We start from the raw sequence: 23,175 nt of genomic DNA on the forward strand, positions 1-23,175 counted from the left end.
CTTGACCCCTGTCCTCTGCTCACATCCTCATGGGAAGAATCCCATAGGCTGCAGAGAGACAGCCACCCACTGGGTGCCGTGGCATGTGGCTGCCCAGAGTCCAGGGGCCCATAGCCTTCCAGGCAGTGGGACCCTCTCAGGGGTCGGGAGGATGGGAAGCCAGAAACAATGGGCAGTGGCTGCACCTGGCTGACCCTGGAGCCCATGGGATGTTCTGTTCAGAGAAAAGGTGGTACGAGGTTTGCAGTGCACAAGGCCGAGCCCACTTCCTGCCTTCACCAGCCCCCTCCGTGAGCCCCTGGCACCTGCTGCAGGCAGTGTGGCACCCAGGCCCCAGTGGGGGCTGCGTGCTGGTGCTGCGCCTGGCAGCTGTGGGGTGTCAGCTCAGGAGGGGGCGGGCATTGAGGAGAAGCAGGTGTCCAGCCCAAGAGAAACTGGTGACCGGGAAGGGTCTCTGAGCAGCGAGGCCCGGGTAGGCGGCTAGAGTCCATGGCGGACCGAGCAAACGAGACGGTCCTTGCTCATCACCCCACCCCACCCCCAGCCCACCTTGATTAGAATGATCTGGCCCCCGAAGAACAGCAAGGAATTAATTAGGGGTCTGTTGTCATGAAGCAGCTCATTATTAAAGTCCCTTTCCTGGGAGGGGAGATGGGAAAGGTGAGACAACAACAGCTATTCAGACAGAATCTTCCTCAGCTGCCTGCTCTGCCCTTGTGCTCCGCCAGGAAGCCAGACACAGCAGAGCCCACACGGCAGCCCTGAGCTGCCCCGGCCGCCCGGATTTCAGGCGGTGGAGGCTTTCTGTCCTCACCGCCCTTCCCTTCTCGGACCCTGTTCCTCAGACCTCAACTCTGACTCCATCTTCGTGACCCTAACCCTCACTCTCCATCTGTTGCTGAGTCAGCAGAGCTCCAGCTTAGTGCTTCTTTTCAGAGCAGCACCTTGAATGTTTATAGTTGTTGCTGTTCAGCCGCGTCTGACTCTTTGTGACCCCAGAGACTGCAGCATACCAGGATTCCCTGTCCTTCACCATCTCCTGGAGCTTGCTCAAACTCATGTCCATTGAGCTGCTGATGCCATCCAATCATCTCATCCTCTGTCGTCGCCTTCTCCTCCTGCCTTCAATCTTTCCCAGCATCAGGGTCTTTTCCAGTGAGTCGGCTCTTTGCATCAGGTGGCCAAAGAATCAGAGCTTCAGCTTCAGTCCTTCCAATGAATATTCAGGACTGATTTCCTATAGGATGGACTGGTTTGATCTCCTTGCCATCCAAGGGACTCTCAGGAGTCTTCTCCAACACCTCCTGCTAAGAGCTCTTACCAATCCCACGGGAGCCAAAAAAAGCTCATTTCAACAGATGCTAAAGTGCTCGGTATGTTTGCGTGCCAGGTTCCAGAAGACTTTGCCGTGGGGGATGGGGTGGATATATGGACAGGATTGCCTCATTCTCTCCCCAGTCTTTTCTATAAATGGGAAAACAGAGGCCCAAAAGAGTTGAGTTCTGGCTTGCTGCCTGCCAGCTCTGTGACCTTGCGGAAGTTACTCACACCTCTGTGCCTCAGTTTCTCATCTATGACATGGGATAATAAGACCTTTGTGTGGATTACATGAGATGTGTAAAGTCCTTGGCATGATAGCTAACAATGTGTTGTTGTTTAGTTGCTCAGTCTAAACTGACTAAAGTCACTAAAGTTTAGTGACTAAAAGTCATGTCCGACTCTTTTCAACCCCATGGACTGTAGCCCACGAGGCTCCTCTGTCCATGGGATTTCCCAGGCAAAAATACTGGAGTGGGTTGCCATTTTCTTCTCCAGGAGATCTTCCCAACCCAGGGATTGAACTTCATCTCCTGCATGGGCAGGCAGATTCTTTACCACTGAGCCACCTGGAAAGCCCTGTCTAACAATAAGAGGGATTAAATAAAGGCTGTGACTTGCGTTCCACTCCTGCCTGGTTTCAGCAGCAAGAATCTATCCATCCATCAGTATGTGTTCCTGCGGTCCTACTCAGTACACAGCAGTACCCAGTACATAAGGCATATGGTGCTGTACAGAACTCAGTGTCTGCTTCCCAGGGACTGACAACAACCTCAGGAAAGATAACTTCACATTTTCACAAGTACCTGTGCCTAGGTACTTGTGGGGGTACCTAACCCCCACGCTAGGTACTATGGGGGTTCAAAGGAAGGACTGGTGTAGACTTCATGGAGGAGGTGGCGTTTGGGTTGGGCCTTGAAGGATGATTAGGATCTAGGAAGTAAAATGAATTCTTAAGCAGAGGTATAAAAACCAAGAACCTGGGGACCCAACGGGGAAAAAAATTGCTGGGAGAGACTGAAGGTGGGAGAAGAAATGGACGACAGAGGATGAGATGGTTGGATGGCATCACCGACTCTATGGACATGAGTTTGAGTGAACTCCAGGAGTTTGTGATGGACAGGGAGGCCTGGCATGCTGCAGTCCATGGAATCGAAAAGAGTTGGACACAACTGAGCAACTGAACTGAATTGGAAAATGGTGAGAAGGTCATATGAGTTAGACCTCTGAATGACACCATGGACTGTAGCCCACGAGGCTCCTCCATCCATGGAATTTTCTAGGCAAGAGTACTGGAGTGGGTTGCCATTTCCTTCTCCATTCAGTTGGGACAATTACAGGTAATTTGTGTGTGTGTGTGTGTGTGTGTGTGTGTGTGTGTGTGTGTGCGCGCGCGCGCGCATGGATGCATGCAGTAATTTCCTTTATTTAATTTTCCAAAAGTAGTGTGTGTTCATCATTTAAAAAAAAAATAGGAGGCCAAGATAAGCTAGAGAAAGAAAATTACAAACACCTGAAATTTAAGGACTTTGCATACAGAAAAGGCAGGATCAAATAAGTGTTTTAAGAAGATTAATCTGGCAGTGTTTGGTGGAACAGATTAGAGCAGGAATATGCTGGAGGCAGGGAGATTTCTCAGGTTATTGCAGTAACACAGATAAGAGGCAATAAAGACTCAGACCTAGCCCGTTAGCAATGGGAACAGAAATACAGCGACGTGGATGTGTTTCTCTCAGTTATGGTGCCTTTTTTGCACCGTGGTAGACACATGCCACATGCGTTTTTAAAAAATGACTTTTCCTTTTAAAGTCTCAGGGAGTCTCCTGCACTCAGGCACAAGCCCGGTGTCAGAAAGCCATGCTCACAGCCTAGACCTCGCTTCCGATCTTTCCAGCCTGAAATGCCATCTTCCGTGTTAATGAAAGCAAGAGATTACTGTTCCAGATTATAAAATGTGGGGCAATTTTAGGCCATTGAAAAGAATGAGTTAATTAAAGAGTGTAATAACCCTCTTCAGCTCCCGCCCTGTTTTGCTCTTTTTCCAGCTGCAGGTGGCCTTCTTTGTCACCCTGGAGGAGACAGCTATATGATCTATTTTGTTCCCCGGGACTTATCTCCAGGGACACCCAGCACTTTGCACATGTAATTTTTAGTCCCAGTGCAGGCATTGTCCTCCTGTTTGACTTAGGGAAAGCAGAGGCCCCAGGGGATGGCTGAGTGAAAGGCTGAGTGCAGGCTCAGGCAGCCTCTGCTTGGAGGTCTGCTAGACTCCCTCCTAGCAGCCTGATCTTGAGCTCGACACTTTGTTTCTAATGCTGTAAGATGGGAAGGCCCTACGCAGAGTGTTTTCAAGATTGTTCACTGTCTGTATCTCCAGCTTTTTTGCACACTGGTTGTCAAGCTCAATAGATGTTCCGTAAATATGTTGAACTAATTGATAAAGGGAGATAAGCCATTCAAAGAAAGAAAGAAAGAAAGAAAGTGAAGTCTCTCAGTCGTGTCCAACTCTTTGCAACCCTGTGGACTGTAGTCCACCAGGCTTCTCTGTCCATGGGATTCTCCAGGCAAGAATACTGGAGTGGGTTGCCATGCCCTCCTCCAGAAGATCTTCCCAACCCAGGGATTGAACCCGGGTCTCCTGCATTGCAGACAGACGCTTTATCCTAGGAGCCACCAGGAAACAACCCAGCCCCAGGAAGTGTTAGTTTCCTTTGCCCCATCCCCACCCCTCTCCGCCAGTGGCCCCTGGAAATTTTCCGAGGTAGTAGTTAACCCTGGCGGGCATATGTCCATATGCCTCATCTTCCCTGCCTGCTGTTTCAGAGCTTGGTGAAGCCTGCATTGCCCGAACATGGACCTAAAGGTTGGTTCTAAATCATTCCCAGTTCAAAAAGCCTAAGCGGTTAGATTGTATCCCCACACGGCCAGGGCCTCCCCAGGCCAGTCACCTGGGTGTGATGGCTTGAATGGAGATCCTGAGGCTCCAACATTGCTAGAGCTTTGGGTAAACAGAGATTCTGAATTTAGCAGGAGACGCTCATTATTCTTTATGAATTCCTCCTGCTACCCCTCCGTGCTCCCCGCCCCCCAGCTCTGTGCGCTCCCAGCGAATTATTGCTTTGCCGCTGCGTGATTTGATTTCATCTGAGGCTGCTTAATGCTTCTTCCGTCCCTCGCTGTGTTTATCTTATTGTTTCCCAGAACAATCAAGTGCTTCCTCTGCCCCTGGCAGCTTCAGCTTGTTCCTGGAGCCTCCTGACCTGCCCAAGCCTTGAGCTGGAGCATCCTTGAAAGGCAGAGCTGGTCTCAGGTCAGAGCCCCGTGCTCCGGAACTGCCTCTAGTCACTCACCTCTCTTGGTTTCTCTTGTCCCTTCCCGAGCCCCTGCCAGCCCTCCCTGGTAGAGCGAGACCCAAGATGCTGGATTCTGGTACTTCTGGGCCTCGGTGTCGCTCTCCCATGAAAAGTACAGGGCCAGGCCCTGAGACAGGAGTTGGTGCCCTTGTGAAGTGTAGCTGGTCCTTACCCCCAGAAAGGCAGGAAGATTCCTCGCCACTCTGTGGGCTGTTGGATGGTGATGCCTTGGCCAGCCACCCCTGGCTGACAAGGAGCAGAGAAGTCATGACTTAGAAGAGAACCCCAGCTAACATCCTAAACCCCAGGTCAGAGGCCCCTGCGCAGTACCTAGTCACCACATCCCCTGTCCTCAGAAGCCTAAATTCTCAGCCCGTCCAGAGATGCAGAAGTCCAGAGGCAAGTGGTTCCTCTTGAGACCCCCTCCCTGCTCTCCAGGAGAAAACCCTCCCTGACCTGACCTTCTGAAATCCAGGAGCCTCTAGCCCCGAGGCCTGTGTGCTAGCCCGTCCACCCCCTGGTTACTATCTGGGGCAGGTTCCTAACATGCACAGAAACAGAAATAACTGAACCTGGAAATGTCAGTCTCCAGTGTCAAAGCCCCAGGATTGACCGACAACTCACTGGGGACCAGTGCAGGCAGCATCCACGTGCATGTGTGTGGAGGATGTGTGTGTGTGTGTGTGTGTGTGTGTGCGCGCACACACAAGGGTGAGGGTCACTGGAGTTCTCAAGTTTAGTGCACCTCAGTGACCTCCTTCTATCTTGTGGACAGGAAAGATCCTTAGTTTCCCTCTTCCTCGTCTCTCCTGGCTCCATGCAACCCACAGGCCAAGTTTTCTAGGCTCCTGTGTCCTCTGCAGTTATCCGAGCGTTTAGGGGCAGGCTCCCAGCTGTCCTCCAGGGAGCCTCAGCCCACTGGACTGTGTGTGACTACCGTTTGCACAGATTGGGGCCTGAGAGAGGGGCGCTGAGCCCCTTCCAGCACCCTGGAGGTTGCTGCTGCTGTGTCTCTGTGTCCGTCTGTGGATTCACGTGTAGTGAGTGCCGGAGAGAGGGAGGAAGACTCTCAGAGACCGAATCTACCAGAGACTTCAATCTATAAATAATTCGGGTCATGAAACTCTACAAAAATAAACTTCAGCACGAATCCTCACCCTCGAAGCACTAAATGCACAGCTGCAGATACACACGCTCATTAACTCACTCCCAAGTTCAGTCTGAGCAGCAGCAGGCTTCTCGACCTTCTTTAACAGACTCAGTGTGTACACACACACACACTTGTGCATGGAGACACACATTATGCACTACACAAGCCCAGAGTCCTGAGGCAGAAATAAAATCAAATAATAAAGGCCTCCTCCAAGGGGAATTTTACGACACACGGTGGTAAGACCTGCTGAAATTGTTGAGCCCTCAGTGACTACATACCAAAAGCCTCACCCTCTCCAAATTTACTCAGGTCTGACAAACTGAGTTTCCAAGAAATCTGGGCTTGGACGTAATAATCGCACTTCTATATTTATGTCACATCTTATAAAGTTTGCAAAGACTTTGCATTTCCTTCCCCTCCTGTTTCTCAGGTTCGGTATCAGCTCCTCCAGGAAGCCCTCCCCTCCTTGCCAGCCTTCCTGGATTTCCCCCCGCAAACCTCTGTCACACGGGGCAGCCCAGGTGTGTGAGGTCTGATGGGATTGTCCATTTGCCCGTTCCTGGGCCTTCCTAAGGGGACCCTTTCTCAAAGCATCCCCAGCTCTCAACAGAAGCCTAGCTCCCAGGAGGCCATGTCCTGAATGAATATTGGACAGTCCTGAAACTCATGGCTAATAAGTCATTTCATCTCACAACATCCTGCTTGAGCTCTGAGGACAGAAGTAACCACCCTTATTTGGCAGCAACGGAACCTATTACACAAACAACTGAAGCGACTTGCCTGAAGTCACACAGCCAATTAATGAGAAAGCTGGGATTAGATCCCAGCCCTACAGACACAAACCAGCACCTCCCTCTGCGGGGTGCTGCCTCTCAAACCAATCTTCTTCCTACTGAGACGCCCGAGAAGATCCCTGGTTCTATGGCTCCTCAGCAGCTATTACAAAAAATACTATGACTTCTAGTACCCCTACTACTACTAATAAAGTGATATGAGAGTGTCAGATCCCAAGCAAAAGCTCCATAATTTAGAACTAACTAGAGAAGAAGTTGATGCATAGGAAAAAGCGTTTGGAGGGCCTGCAGGTAACCTAGTTAATTGGATATGCTGATTTGAATTGGATATTCAAGTAAAGAGGCTGTCATTAATTTCTGTGCAGACCTAGCTGTGATTTAAAGGCAAGTGACTGCTAATAGGATTACTATTTCATTCTCCTTTCGAAGAGGCCCCTCCTACCTGGAAGACCAGACAGTAAATCTCCCATGGATTTCAGCTCACCTCCTCCTGCCTCAGAGCCAGCCCTCATCAGCTGACTTTTAGCCTCCCAGCACAGTCCTCCCAAATGAGGCTCTGAGCTTACTGCCACCTCTGGGAGACAGGTGATTGTCCCACTGTGGCCTTGGGGTCTGAAAGAGGAAGAGCAGCTAAAGGCAGAGCTTGGACGCTCATCTACCCATCTCCTCTGTTCTCAGCTGCAGTGAACAGCTGTGTGCACCCATTAATATTTCTTAGGAGAGTCACAAATTGACTCTGAGAAACTGGACGCTGTGTGGGTAACCCAGTTCTGCCACCCTTTAGCTGTGTGGTCTTGAGAAAGTGATGTCCTTCTCCGCGCCTCCAATTTCCTATCTGTACAATGGGAATGGTAATAATATGTCCTTCAGGGGTGGCTCGTAAGGATTAAATGAGTTCATTTTTGTTAAGCACTTTCGACAGCAGTCAGCATGTTATAAAAGCTATAGAAGTGGTTGTGTGTGTTGTGTGTTTAATCGCTAAGTCGTGTCCAACTCTCTGCGACCCCATGGACAGTAGTCCGCCAGGCTCCTCTTTCCATGGGATTTTCCAGGCAAGAGTACTGGAGTGGGTTGCTATTTCCTTCCCCAGGGGAATCTTCCTGACCCAGGGATCGAACCGGCATCACCTGCATTCCAGGTGGATTCTTTACCGCCGAGCCACCAAAGAAGCTCCAATAGAAATGGGAGCTATTATTAAATTCTTTAGGCCAACAGGGCCCTTTGAAAAATCCACCAAGTCCATCCCACCTTGAGGCAGGTCCACATCTAACCGTGAACCAAAGAAGCCATCCTGTGTTCAAAGCCCTCCTGAGGAGGAGGGCGCGGCCTCCTGCGGTCTCCCCCTGTGCGGCAGGGGCTCCTCTCAGCAGGAATTCTGCCTGGACCGAGCCTCAGCCTCCTTGTCCGATGGTTTAGGCACATGATTTTCCTTTTGCTGGTCTCTGTGGAGACTGTCGCCCTCCGTTGTAGGACACTGTCCATCTTGTCCCACCTTCTGAGCGGTGTCCAAGCAAAATGACAACCGCTAACTCTGCGTGTCCGCTGAGATCCCGCCCTCCCAGGAGAGGAGGAGCCCAACTAGAAAGACAGGTTGAAGTGACCAGCTTTCCCCTCTGGCCTGCGTCACCTCCCTGCCTGCGCGGACTCCACGCTCCTCCTCTGCCTGGTTGGATTACCTGGCTGGGGCCTGTGCGGCTCGGTCTGATAACGCCCTTCTCTTGGATTGGATTCCTGGCCTATTTCAGCGTCCTGTGTCCTTGTGGTCATTGGATCCTGGCCCTGGGGCTCAAGCTTCAAAGCTGAAGAGAACTCTGATCGCGGGACACTACAGGACAGACGCAAGCTGCTGCGTTTTACTATCCACTTTTGTCTGGGTTTCTGCCGCAGTCTCCACCACCCCCATCCTGTGTCTGGCGAGGACGGAGGGCAACGTCAAAACAGAAAACTTCCAAGGCAGAGAAAGACGGGGACCCCTGGGCTTGAATTACAACAGGGCCACCCTTGTCCCTCCTCAGTCCAGGGGTGTTGGCTTCATCAGCCGTGTTTTCCTCTGGACCACCCTGGATGGAGCTGGTGGGAGCCCCAGGGCCAGCCCTGACCGCCTGCGTCCACGAGTGGAAGGGCTTGGATGAGACGGGCTCCAAAGCCCCATAGCTCCAGCAGTGTCCCTAAGTCTGTGATTCTCCTGTGACAGGTACGGAGCAGATCGCCTATTCAGAGAGAGAAACTGCGGCTCGGGGAGGTGAGGTAACTGACCTGAAAGTAAACAGGAGGCAGAAATCAAGCCCAGACAAGAACAAGAACACAGTCAGAGCAGAAACCCCGGAACCTGGTGTCGCACTAGGCGTGCTGCCCGCAGGGAGAGAGAGGAATCAGGGGAGGGAACGGCCTCTGCTGCCCAGCTGGCCCGACCCACCTTCAGCCTGCCGGTACCACCCGCACCTCATCCCTGGGACCCCAGCCCCCTGTCCCCCTTCTACATCTCTGTCTTCTCATCGGGATCTCGGAGGGCTGCACACCTCAAGCCGAACAGTACGGACTTCTCGGGCAGGACTGCTCCCCTCTCCAGGGATTTAGAGGGAGTGACATAGGCTAGCTCAGTTCAGGTTCAGTATGAAGAACATTTTCTGTTCTGGTTTTGTTTCAGCTCTGATGTTTTCAGAGTTCTGTAGGTTAGATTCTGGCCTCAACTGGTTTATTGAAAGGTTCGGATTGTAGACAGGAAAAAAAAAAAGTTTAGCCTTCTTATTCAGAAAAAAGTTAAGGACTGGGATTAGTCCTAACTGGGACATACCAGAGTATGTGATGATAAGTTATCTTTGGTAAGATTCCACTCCAACATGGCCATGGGTACCATCTAGTCCCAGGGCCCAGAGAGGGAGGGCCAGACGAGGTGTTCCTCCTTCTGAGTGTGTGTGCCCAGCCTCTTGGGGAGGAGGTTGATATATCTGGCAGAGGGTTAACCAGCCTGCCCAGGTGGGGATATCCTAAGCTGGCCAGCCCTGAAGTAGGATGATGGTTCTGCAGCTCTTGGGGCTGAGCCAGTGCCTGGAGGAAAATTAAAACATCCTTGGAGAGGAGCAGCTGTCCTAGGGAGGGTGGGAAGCGACACTGGGACATTTCCTTTTCAGAGGAGAAAGCGGAGCTTGAACGCTCCCATTTTATGGATATGGAATAGTGAGGTTAAGCTAATCAGAAGTCATGACTATCACATCTCCCCCTACATCCTGCAGTAGCCTGAGAACTTTTTTTTTTAACAGTCTTTTTAAAAAATATTAATGTATTTATTTGACTCCATTTGGTCTTAGTTGTGGCATGCAGGGTCTTCATTGTATCACGGGGATCTTTCGTTGAGACTCAAGGACTCTCTCCAGTTTGGGGCTCGTGGTCTCCGGAGCACAGGCTTAGTTGCTCCGTGGTAGTTCCCTGACCAGGAATTGAACCCATGTCCCCTGTGTTGTAAGGCAGATTCTTAACCACGGGGCCACCAGGGAAGTCCCGGCTGAGAACTTCTGTGATTAAAAGCTACTATGTTTCTAGAAGAATCTCTTGGAAATTTTGGATTTCTCCATCTAAGAGAGAATGCTGTTCTGAAAGCTAAGAGGAGCTATTTTCATTGTGGGGCATTTTCCCAGACTGAGACCCTTGTTCTTCCCTCTGTTTGAATCCATCATGAGATTCGCTGCAGGGTGGGGAACAGTAGCCTCGGCCCCACCGCATCATTGCTGACCCTGAGTCTTCCTCCACCCAACAAGAATGAACTAAATGGCCTCCTCACCCCTGCCTGGAAGGAGGGGCTTTAATGACAGTTGTCAAGGCAGCAGCTTGGAACAGTAGGAAGCCACTAGTTAGGAAGGAAAAGGTCGAAAGAGGAGTTTAGGGGAAAAGAAGAATCTACCCTACAGGGCAGTTTCTGGGGTAAGAGTGGCTAAGAGCGAGTTTCTTTGGTTCCACTGAGGTCACCCCCTCATCTTCAAGACCAGAGCTCCCACCAAAGTCACCCACGAAGCAGGCAAGGAAAGCACGGCACCTCAACTCTCGCCCTGCTCCAGTGGCCGCACCCCTGGGATCCAGGCACAGGGCCTCACGCAGGAATCTGCTGGTCCCGCCACTAGGAGCTCCAGAACCACTGTGCCCTGCCCCACAGTGGGATCGTGGTCTGCTTCTTACCCACGCCAGTCCAGCCAAGTCAACAATCACAGACCATACCCCGGCTCAGGCCCCTCAAGTATGCGAACTCTTAGGAGGCTAGAAAAATGTGAAAAGGAGCACTAATCCAACTTTCCCAAGTCTGCAGTAAATAAATGCTCCTGACCTTCCCTACTAGGCCAGTAAAAACTGAAAATGCATCCATTCGTCCATGCTTGCCTGTTTACTGTGGCATCGGGCTCCATGCTTAGCGCTTGTGATGAATAAGTCATAGTCCTTGCTCTCAGTGGGGTGGGAGAAATGGGCAGAGGGAAGGAGATGGTTAGAAGTCCAAGAGAGAAATCAAAGTGAATAGGAGGGAAGGACTTCATCTTAAAATCATCCAGAGAAAACTGTCTTTTGACCTCAACTTTGATTTAGCACGAAAGAGCCCACGATACTTTATCAGCTGGATCATAGTTCATGTCCTTTCAATAAGCATTTCTCAAGCAGTCCCTTTTATCCGTCACCGGCTCTGTTCCCAGTTTCATTCTAGTCCTCAGAGGCTAGTCCTCAGAGAAACAGAAAGCATTCCTGCCTTCAAAATGTTGGTGGACTTACGCACATGTGAGGCAATCAGAGAACAATTTAAGTAGGTAGTCAATACGCATTAGCTAATATATATACAATGAACAAGTCAATTGATTATAATCTCAGGACAAAAAGCCCTCAGGGTGAGGAGCAATTAGTGTGGTAGAGATATTGGAGAAGGCTTTATGGGGGAAGTGGGCTTGAACGAGGGGGTTTAGATGGACAGAGAACGAAGAAACGGCCCGCGTTGGCAAAATTGGTCAACAGTCAGCTTGTGTGTTGGAAACAGGAAGCCTGGCAGGAGGAGTGCGTTCAAACCATGGGCTCCCCGTCATCTTGTTTCTGTATGAACTGATGGTCCTCGGGGGCCTCTCTCTACTGGCTTTCCATATTCTATGTACAACTTGAGTGTTAGTTGCTGAGTCATGTCCAACTCTTTGTGACCCCATGGACTGTAGCCCTCCAGGCTCCTCCGTCCTTGGGATTTTCCAGGCAAGAATACTGGAGTGGGTTGCCATTTTCTTCCCCGGGGGATCTTCCCAACCCAGGGGTCGAGCCCCAGTCTTCGGCATTGCAGGCAGAGTCATTACCGCCTGAGCTACCAGGACACTTCATGTAATGCTTAGACTACAGGAATGTTTCTCCAACCCTCAGCCCGGTAGTCTCCACATCAGCTGGGAATTTATTAGAAATGAAGTTTCTCAGGCCTCATTCCCCCTGAATCAGAAACTGGGATAGTCCCGGGGTGAATTTCTCCACTCCCTCAGGTGGTTCTCCGGGCGTGCTGGTTTGAGAACCGTGGGTGACATTGGTGCCTTTAAACCCCGGCTGCTCATTAGCGTCCCCCGGGGAGCTTTGAAACCCAAACAAGATGCCAGGTCCCCAAGCACAGAGTTCCTGATGAATGGATCCAGCCATGTGTTTTAAAACCTCCCCAAATTATTCTCATGTACATCAAGCCTGAGAAGCACCAAACTTGATGATCTCTAGGTTCGTCCTGATTTCTTATCCTGGGATGGACTCTGAGACTGACTCCCAGGTTTCTGTCCTCAGGGATTCCTGGCTCCCCAAAATCACCTGGTGGATTTGCACACATCATTCAGGGGATATTGTTGTGGTGGGGTGGCGGGAGCAGAAAGCTCTTTCTGAGATCCTAAAATCCTCAGTTTTTTGATGGTTTCTGTGCTGGCCCCACCATCCTCCCTTACCTGCTCAAGGCAGAACCACTGTGTGTAGATGTTGATTCTCCTACCCCAAACGCAACCAAGTGTGCACAAGCACACACTCACACCCCCCCATCACACGGTGCTGAGTACATGTGCATACACACACAAGAATAACCATGTAAGGATATTCAGATCACACCTAAAGACATATATGCACACACAAATAAACCCACCATTAGAAGGTTCAGACCAGCACACTCAGACTGCTTGGAAAAGGATTCCTCTTGGTGGAAACTGGACTGTTTGAACTAAGAAGCACCTCTGTCTTCCCTGTAACCCAGCCTGCTTCAGGTAGCCCTTGGGGACCGGACATGAGGATTATCTTCTATAAACTACCTGCTCTAGGCTCAGGCAGGGAATTCACAAGGGGCTGCCGAGGACAGATGCTGAGGATGCCCTTGTTTCTTTCGCAGATTCGAGCCGATGGTCCCCCCCACGGTGGGGTCCAATATGAGATGGTCTCCGTGCTCAAAGATGGGAGCCCCATCCTCCGGGACATGGCCTTCTCCATCGACCAGCGCTACCTGTACATCATGTCTGAGAGGCAGGTACGTGCTGGCACCTACCCCTGCTCTCCAGAGCCCAGGAGGCGCAGATCACCATGACCTTTTGCAGAAGCTTTTCCGAGGAACAAGAGAGACCCCTGGGCCTGCTGCTCAGAGGCCCGGGGAAGCTTATGCAGGGAGTCAGGGAGAAGCCACTGGGGCCAGGCGCTTCCCGGAGCTTCTCTGCAGGCCACAGACCCTGTCTGAGCACATGATGAACAGCCCCGCAAGAACAGGCCAGACTGCACGGAGCAGCTTGGTGTGATTAGAAGGTAGATTTACTGCCCCGGGGCCCACAGAGTCTGCTGCTCAAGGGAGCCAAAGATGTGTAAATAATCCAGGCCTCCAGGCTGGACTCAGTCCTGGGAGAGATAAACCCAAGATAGGGCCCCAAAAGGAGATTAAAAAAAAAAATCTTGGCCTGAGTCTTAGAGGGATGCCAGGTAGAAGTTGGCCAGCTCTGAGGAGCTGCAGCTCTGCCTGCAGAGATGGGGAGCCCTGAGAAATGGACCTCTCTCCTTTGCTGGGTAACCCCCGAGTGGGTTCCCCACTTGCCTGGGTGAAACGTTATTCCCTCGGGGTTTTATTCGACCTGATATATGTAGGAGCAGAGCGAAGGCAAATGCAAGGAGAGCCGTAGTGAAGGATAAGAGAAGGGGAAGACAGGGATTCACCAAAGCAATGGAGATGCAGCAAGCAAAGCTTAGACCTTAGGAAAAGCTGGCTCCTTTTCCACTCATTGCCAGTGGGTCAACAGCTGGTCAGCAGTGGCGGCGGCCTTGTCATTGACCTGCCCATGGTAAGATCAAGGCCGTAAGAAGCAGAAAGGACCGTGACTCTGTCTTGGTGCAGAGGACACTGACTTGGGCTAGGTAAGGATGCTGTGCTGGACAACCAGCGAGCTCTCTCAAGCTGCCTCCCTGCTTGAGCATCATTCTCAAAACACTGCAAAGATCCCAGGCATCTGTCATCAGGTTCACCTGCCCAGCGTTCTCTCTCTCTCTCCTTCATGTTTGTGTTTGTGAATTCTGAATCAGGGACAAGGGAGGAGGGAAGGAGGCAGCGGTAAACGGATACCTGATGGCATAAAGGCAGTAGGGCTGCAACTCTAACTTGAAAATTCCTTCTCAGAAGAGATGACACAAATCAGAGGCTAATCATTGGCAAATCATACCACATCCTCTTGAAGCCGCTTTTTTTTTTTACCTGCCTTTATGTAGCCCCCATGATCAAGGCATAAACAGGGCCAGATGGGAACTTGTAACCCTAAAAAAGAAAAAAAAAAAAAAAGGCTGGTCATGTATTTATTGGGAACAACGTTCTGGAAAAACATCACAATAAATGGAACTTGGTCACTCTCCTTAAGTTGCTTGGAATCTAACAAGGGAATCTTTAGCATCAGATTGGAGGCTATAAATGCTCTGCCTTTCCTTCCTGTTTTTCTTTGTTTATAAAACAAACAGTTATTTCTTTAAAATGGTAGATGGGCACCATACAAATTCAAATAATACACACAGAAAAGGAAATAACAAGTTCCCAAACCAAACAGCCCCAAATGTAACACCATGTCATCATTTGATGAACACCATTCTGGATGCTTCTGCAGAATTATCTACAGATTTAGAAGGATGGGTGAATAGATGGTCCCATAGGCAGGTGCATAAAAGGATGGTCAGAGGGATTAAATAGACCTGTGGTCCCCCACCTTTTTTGACACCAGGAACCAATTTCATGGAAGACAGTTTTTCCATAGACGGCAGTGGGGGGTGGCGGGGTTGGTTTCGGGATGATTCAAGGACATTGCATTTATCATGCACTTTATTTCTATTGTGGTTACGCCAGCTCCACCTCAGACCATCGGGCATTAGACCCCAGAGGTTGGGGAGCCCTGAAATAGAGCCACATTGACATGATATTAATATTTCAGAAGATGTTAAGTATGGCTGAGGAGCAAGCTAACTCTGGATAAAAATTCTGTCTTGGGTTCTCAGAGCCCCATGAAGTGGAAAAGCAGAAAGAGCTAACAGAAGTGGCCAGTGAGACTTTAGTGGGACTGAGACGATGCTGAGACACATCTCTGGGCTAAATGCTCGGTCTCTTCAGTCCCGTCTGACTCTTTGCAGCTCTATGGACTGTGTAGCCTGCCAGGCTCCTCTGTCCAGAGATTCATATCTTTCACTCAAATGAGATGCTTTTTGAAATTGAATTCAAAACGTGACCAAAGGAAAGGGCTGGAGGCTGATAAGTGGCCTTCAGGGAATATAATGACCTCTCCAAACAATATCTGATGTTGCCTCTGAGAGCATCAGCTCTGACTAAACTGAGCATCTGCAGCTCATTTCTGAATAACCCTCCTTCAGTCTCATCGTCTGGGTCTGCTGCCCAGCTCCTGTCAGTTTGCACCAAAGCAGAGCTGCTCAGCGGTAACTGTCACACTAAACAGATATAGGAGGAGTTTGGGTTTAATGCCCTGTGGCTATCTGGAATCAGGTGAGCTGTGAGTCGGGGAGGTCCCTGTGCCAGGCGGAGCCTGGATCAGTGGGCAGTGTCGGGGTGGAGGGTGGGGAATTGGTGGTAGAGCTCGGAGTCCTGTCGCTTGGAGAGCCACAGGCCACATGCCAGTCGCTACCCCAGGGATCTCACCAGGAGCCGGGCTCGGGGAGAGGGGCCAAGAGCCACTCAGGAGGGCCATGTGATGCGAGCAGCGATGAGTGCAGAGTTCTCACAGACCGCCTGGACCTCTCTAAGGGAGCAGTTGAATGTGTGGCGAGAGAACAGTCAATGGTAATGAAATCAGATGACGTGCGTTCTGGTTCAGTGTTTGCTCTGATACTGGATGGATGACCCCCTTAACAGCCTCTATTTCTTCCCTTCTGAAATGGAAGAAGTGAGGTGAAGTCGTTCAGTCCTGTCCGACTCTTTGTGACCCCATGGACCGTAGCCCCCGCCGCCAGTCTCCTCCATCCGTGGGATTCTTCCAGGCAAGAATGCTGGAGTGGGTTGCCATTTCCTTCTCCAGGGGATCTTCCTGACCCAGGGATCAAACTCTGGTCTCCTGCATTGCAGGCAAACTCTATACTGTCTAAGCCACCAGTGAATCCTGGTGGAAATGGAAGATTTGTGTCCAATAACAGGATCGTGTCTGAGGTCTGACGCTCTCAACAGGGTGGCCTCAGACAAGTCCCACCACCTCGTCTCACGGGGGTCGATGTGATATGGGCTGAGACGGCAAGCAGGGAGTTCCTGCCGCATCACCTCGCATGCCACAAACGCTCATTCCTGACGGCCCCTCCCAGCTCTCAGCCCATGGGTGCTGATTAGGAGGAAGCTGAGTGGCGGTCGGTACTGCCAGCAGGCCTCAGGCCAGGCCAGGAGCCCTGTGCTCTCATTCCAGCCCCCCTTTAGCCAGCTTGGTGACCTAGACCCTGGACTTCCCAGGGACTCAGTGTCCTCAGCTTGAAAGATGGAGAGAATAAATATGACTTTTGAGTCTCTTCCAGCTATTAAAGAGTTTGTCTAAGGTCTGGGGATCAGGACTCTTTTCCATCTCCAGAAGACAGCCTCAAAGCACAGGAAACAATCTTGAGGTTAGACCAAAAGAACTTTCTGAAGGAGGCTTTTTATGAGGCTGTGTGTGCTCGTATGAACTTCATCCCCCAAGGATGAACACTGCAGTGAGGATAGAATGGTGGCTATGGGCTTCCCTGGTGGCTCAGTTGATAAAGAATCGGCCTGCAATGCAGGAGACCCGGGTTTGATCCCTGGGTTGGGAAGATTCCCTGAAGAAGGCAATGGCAACCCACTCCAGTATTCTTGTTTGGGAAATCCCATGGCCAGAGGAGCCTGGAGGGCTACAGTCCATGGGGTTGCAAAAGTCAGACAAGACTGAAGTGACTAAACCACCACCATGGATAAGCAGATTCCTGTTTTGAGGCAACGATCTAAGGCTTTGGAGTTCCCTGAAAGACCTAAGACTTTGACTTTATAAGACATGATGGGAATGGGGGTTTCCATCACTCTACTTTACAATAAACCTCTGGGCAGCCTCCTCTCATCTCTCCCTTCCCCGGGTCCCTAGCTTTTGTCTCCATTTCCCTCCCCTTCCCCCAAATCATGGTGCCTGTTGTATCCTTGATGCCGCAAGAGAGTAGATGCAGGTGCCTGACCTCCAGTCCTGCCTAGAGAGTCTCCCCTCCCCACAGAGTCAGAAGAATCCAATATAGGCTCATGTGTTCAGGCAAGCTTCCTCTCTCTCTCTCTTAGTTAATTAAATGTAATTAAGAAATAGGACTAGTAAGAAGTGTTGGACCATTAGTGCCACTGCTTAACGACCTTTGACAAGTTAGTGTTAATGTTCTGTTAATAGATCCAAGGCCGGCCGGTCCCAGGGGAGCGTTTGGGACCCGATTCCCCCAATCCTACTAATTGCCCAGGTGCTCCACTGATACGCTGCCCGGCCCTTCCTTAGAAAGTCCGCCCCGGCTTCCTCGACAGCGAACCGACAGGCAGATGTTGTGGGAGGGGATACAAGTCGCTACCACATCCTCGGTGTCTAATGGGAGTCAGACTGCGGGTCCAGGGAAAATCAGGCAGTGAGCCAAGTGAAAACCTAAGTCATGAGATGAAAAGAAACTTGATAGCCCCAGTTTCCACCCAGCTTGTCAGGCTGGCCACTCTCCGAAAGGGAAGCTCCCCCTGTACGCGGGGTGGATGGGAAAGTAGTATGGGGATGGAAGCAATTATTCTATTTTATACTTTAATTAGTTTGAATTAGCAGAGGGAATAGAGGCATAAAATGATCCAGCGAAGGGTGAAATGGAAAAAGGGAGTCACAGTGGAGAATGGCTCCGCGAAGGCTGGAAAAGGCCTTGGGAACAGCAGAGAGGCTGGCGATGGGTGTGGGCGTGCGTGCTCGCACGTGTGTGTGTGTGTGTGTGTGTGTGTGTTTAGGGTGGGTGAGGGCATGGGATGCTGCTGTCTACTTCAAGACCTGGAGAGGCAAGATAGCATAGTGGTTAATTAGCACGAGCATGGCCGTCAGACCACCTTGCACGTCATCTGTTGCCACTAACTAGATATATGGCTTTAAGAAAGCGATTTCACTTTTTGACACCTCACTTTCTCCATCTGTATAATGGGCCTAATAGTGGTGACCATTGCGAGGATTGAGAGACCTCAGTGCTCAGTCACACAGCCAGTGCTTTCAATAAGTGGCAGTGATTATCATCATTATCACAAGACCCTGATGCTGGGAAAGACTGAAGGCAGGAGGAGAAGGGGATGACAGAGGACGAGATGGTTGGATGGCATCACCGACTCAGGGGACATGAGTTTGAGGAAGTTCCGGGAGCTGGTGATGAACAGGGAGGGCTGGCGTGCTGCAGTCCATGCGGTTGCAAACAGTCGGAAATGACTGAGCGGCTGAACAACAACATTGTTATTAGTGGTATTATTCGAATTTCTGAGACCTCAGGGAGGGCCAGAAGCATCTCCACTGTAAATTACGGGTAAGACAGATCCCAGTCTCGGGCAAACACCTCCAACCTGGCATTCTTGCTGCTCGATCCCAAGGGACGCCTCAGAAACCTCTGCCCTGGTCGAACGACAGCGTCCGGCTGAGTTGCTCACAATCTGCTATTTATTTTTAAAGTCCAGGAATGTGCCCAGCAGACTAAACAGTCCTGCTCCCCTTGATACAGACAGAGGCAGCTCTGGGCTCATGTGTGAGGCCCAGGAGGCCAGTATTCCAGGCATCTGTGGAGAGAAGGGAGGGGGACCCTGAGCCCCAGTCATCCCCCAAGACTCAGGCTCCTGTCTGGCCACGTGTGTGGACAGTGGGGTAGAAAGGCGCTGCCCACCATGTCTGACCTCTGCAACGAAGTGAACTGTATCTCCAGCTCACTGCCATAGATGGAGCCGCCGTGCTCACAAACTAAGTCAGGCGTTCAGGCAGGTGCCCCAAAGGCTGCTTGTCTCTTCTCTGCAGCATCCAGACTGGAACCTCAGCTGGGAAGACGTGAATGGGCGGGGGTGACTGGATGACTAGGGCTAGCATGCTCTGGAGCCACGTCCTCCCACTCAAATGGCAGCTGGAACCAGCTGGGCCGTCAGCTGCTGTGGCTTCCACGAGGCCTCCCCCTGTGCCTTGGGCTTCCTCACAGCATGGCGGCCTCAAGGTGCTCAGACTTCCTGAGCACGGCCGCTCAGGGCTCCAAGAGTGAATATTCCCCCAGATAACGTGTGTCAGGCGAGTGTATTCTCCTTGGTTCTGTCTCGTCTCAACAAAAATTTGAAGCACCGGACGTTAGAGTCCTCGGCATGTCATAGCTCTTGGACAGACTGTTATAGCTCTCGGGTCTCGAACAGACCGTGTTATAGCTCTTAGACAAATCCATGTTACAGCTCCGTGTTACAGCTCAATTTTATTTAGAAAATAGCAGGAAAATACATCCTCGAGGCGTGAGGGCATGCCAACCCAAAGACGTGAAGAGAAGAGGGGGGGAGCACGCCAGCGCATGGGAGAAAGAGAGAGAGACCCCCGCCCTTCGGCTCCTCTTTTTATATGATTTCTCTTCCCCCTGGGCCTGCCCCGCGTAAATTGGGCAAGCCAGCAGGGCTGTTCGTTCTACCTGAGGTCCTCACTCCGGTCTTCGGACCTTCCTTTGTTCCATTTTCGCGGGCTTTTCCCTTCCTTGCTTTTAACCACCGCCATTTCTGGACTCCTGTTTGCTATTCTAACTATCTAACAGGTGGGACTGTTACTGCCTTCTTTATGACTTAACCTTAGAAGTCTTACAGTTCCTTCTTCCGCCTGCCTCCTCACCTCTCTACCGCCCGTCTCCCCGTGACTCTGGCGCGTGTAGCCCATGACCCCACTTTGAGACCCAAAGCACGGGGAAGATAAATACATGGTTTCCTGTCTCAGGAACCCACAGAGCATCTGCGCTGGTAAGGACTCACAGCTCACCCATCCTGACCCCAGTATGAGGCCCATGGGGTGTAGAGCAGGCCAGCTTCCATTTCAGCCTATGCTAAACCCAACACCTAAGATCAGAGTCCTCAGAACTGGTTTGGTTTCCCTAAACTCACAGAAAAGTGCCAGTAGCTTTAAAGCTGGCTGTTGATGGACTGAAGGTTGTGTTGAGCCCTAAAGGAGACCTACATCAAAGGTGGCTCCTGAAACTGCTTCTGGGAAGCCTTTGAAGGAATCCATCAGGAATAGGATCATGCTACCTGGAAACTGCCCAGGTGATGGCATGTGATTTTCAAGGGCTGTCCTGGTCTTGTATCCCTGTGCAGAGTTTGCGGCAGCCCACTCAAAAGACCCTTCTCCTGGGCAATCCACCTTCACATGCAGGGTAGGGCAATGGGACTTCACCATTGATGAATGGATAGTGACTTTCTCACCACCTCCACCTTAAGTCGTTTCAGAGAGTTGGGGCAAGGAGAACTCTGGCCTGGAGTTACTAGAAATCAAAATTATTTGGAAAGATTATGAAGCCGCCCTTCTCTGAATGTTTCAAGCGTAGGAGAGACCCCTGCCCCTCAGCTCCTTGCACCGGTTTAAGACCCCGTGCATGGTGGGGGAGAGGACTTGGAGGGCAAACCGAATGCCTCTAGCATGCCACCCCAGCCAGCTTCACCTGAGAATCAATTTTGGTTTCCTTGGTTTGGAGGAGGGCCTGTCAACTATAAACCAGGACCAAGGGCCAAAAATAAGAAGCATTTTCAAAGGGCCTTATTGTGATGTAAGGGTACTAAGTCTGTCACCTGTGGCCAACACCACTGAACGGCCAAGCCCCTAGGCCTCTAACGACTTGGGGAAGGAGCAGAAAAGAATGTGCGGAGCTGTCCTTCCAGATGGCCCCTGCTCATTTATTTTGACATCTCAGACTATTATTTTGATTGTGCACATTTGTTTAGTCCTGGCGATAAGGCTTCCCAGGGCGCAGGCAGAGCGTGCCAAGGTGTATTTTTACAAGGCGGTTGGAGTCCCAGTAACAGGAGACCTCCCTTCTGCCGGGACTGAGAGGCCTGGGCTGCAGCCGGGGAAGGAGGGAATCTGAGGAGGCAGGGGCTGGAGCAGAGCCTGGGGGACTTTGGGGGAGAATTACAGAGTTTGCGGATTAGGAAAGTGAGAATAAGCAAATTTCTGCCGTACTTGTGTTTTCAAATGTGTCACTTTCAATCCAGGCCTTTGATGCACACATGTTTCTAGTTAAGGACCGCACTGTGGCCCAGAAGCCAAGCACACATCTCAGCGTCTTTCCCAAAGGAGGGGCAAAGCCTGCCTCCCGGAGGATGGGGCGCAAGGACCAGTGACCACCCCAGGCTCGGGTTTGATTTTTTTTCCCCTCTTTCTCTCCCCCCATTTCAAATGTCAGGGAGCAAAGAGGCTGACACGGAGCTGATTCCCTGGCTATTAATATTCTCATTGGAGCATTTTTAATAAATATTTTCACATGAAGGAAGCGAATCACAAACCCACCCTATTAATCAGGCGCTTGGCTTGTATTTAAGAAAGAAAACTCCAGCCTCTTATTTTAAAATCCTTTGGTTTGGAAAGAAATGATTGAACACAATGCCCAGGCTGGGAGAACCGGTGCCAAAAAAGCTCATTTCTCTAAATGCGCAGGGAGGCTGGAGACTCTTCCTCTAATCCTTGGCAGGGGACGTGATGTCTCTTACCAGGTAGGACTGCCAGATGCTGACTCTCTGATGACCCAGAATGACGTTCCTAGGATGGAGAGGTGGGACATCACCATACCTCAATCCCAGAAGGAACTCCTCCCCATATACTAAAGATGAGGAAAACGATGCCAGAGAGGGGAATCACTTCCTAGATCATTCCCCGAATTACCAAAAAAGCCAGAATTAATCCTAATTCACCTGGTCCAGCCCGGCATTCTTTTCCCAACTTGGCAACAGCTTCACTCAGCACAGGCCAGACTGAACATCGGTTGTGTTAAAAAAAAAAAAAAAAAAAGACTTTCAATTAAAAAACATTAAAGCTACCCAAGCCCAAGGGAGTCCCTGTAGATGTTCCCAAGGGTCAAATTAAAATAAGGAAAGATTTGCATCTCATTTGCATACACAGACTCATTCATTCAACAGACCATTAAGTGTCTACCATGTATAATGCATAGAGCTGTCCACTGGCAAGTTATTTGCATATGCAGATATAGACAGGGCAATCTTTCTAAGTCATATTCCAGCAAAAGGTCTTATAAATAGGTACCTTCTTGATTTCTTTCTGTTCTTTACAATGCAACAACAGCACCGTTCAGCATGCTTTTGTATAGGGATAAATAAAATATAATCCCTGACCTCAGGGATGCTACATTCCGGTGGGGAAGAATGACGTATAGATAAATTGCGATATAAAGTGAGCAGTACTGTCGCAGAGATATACAGCATGCCCAGTGACTGAAGTAACTCATACCGACCATGGGGAGCCCTGTCCTCGTCCCTCCCATGCTTGGGCTCATTCAGAGGACAGACCCTCTCCCTGACCTAGCAGTCCAGAGCTGGGGGAGCTTCAGGAACTGTCTGGTGAAGGGCAGTCCTTCCTTTTATAGGTGAGAACAGGGGACCTTTGAGACCTTGAGACCAAAGTATCCACCAAGCCAGAGTGCAAAGAAGTAGATAGTGACTGATGATGGGCAGTTTCCTGGCCACCATGAAGAGCATGGGCTCTGGAGACTGCCAGCCTGCCCACCTTCCTGGCTGCCTGCTGTGTGACCTTAGGCCAATTGTTTCCCCTCTCTGCTTCGCTTGCCTCTACTAAAAATGGGGATAATTATGACATTGCTTGAGGATTAAGTGAAGTGAATGAATACATTAAAAATATTAAATGAAGTGAATTCATACATTAAAAAGCACTCTGAAAAGTACCTGACATGCATTACCTGCTTAATAAACGTTAGTAACAGTAATTATGCTTTTAAGGTGGTGGCCCCATGCATAATCGCCAGGTGAAGCTCTGCGAATCAAGCTCCCCTCACAGCCACACCTCGAAAAGAAACTTGGCCACCCCGCCTTGCCTCTCAGCTCTACCTAATTTAAGAC

At 50.6% G+C, this 23,175-nt stretch overlaps 1 protein-coding gene across 2 annotated transcripts in view; it reads left to right on the top strand.

Annotated features, from left to right (window-relative positions):
* PLXNA2 (plexin A2) overlaps positions 1–23,175 on the top strand; it is a 236,939-nt gene that overhangs the window by 92,823 nt on the left and 120,941 nt on the right. For both annotated transcript variants that reach the window (XM_055583110.1, XM_055583109.1), the window contains exon 4: positions 12,976–13,110. In XM_055583110.1, the coding sequence (XP_055439085.1) occupies positions 12,976–13,110 (135 nt within the window). The remainder of the gene's footprint in view (positions 1–12,975; positions 13,111–23,175) is intronic.

Source organism: Bubalus kerabau, chromosome 5 (genome assembly GCF_029407905.1).
Source record: "Bubalus kerabau isolate K-KA32 ecotype Philippines breed swamp buffalo chromosome 5, PCC_UOA_SB_1v2, whole genome shotgun sequence".
Classification (NCBI taxonomy): Eukaryota; Metazoa; Chordata; class Mammalia; order Artiodactyla; family Bovidae; genus Bubalus; species Bubalus kerabau.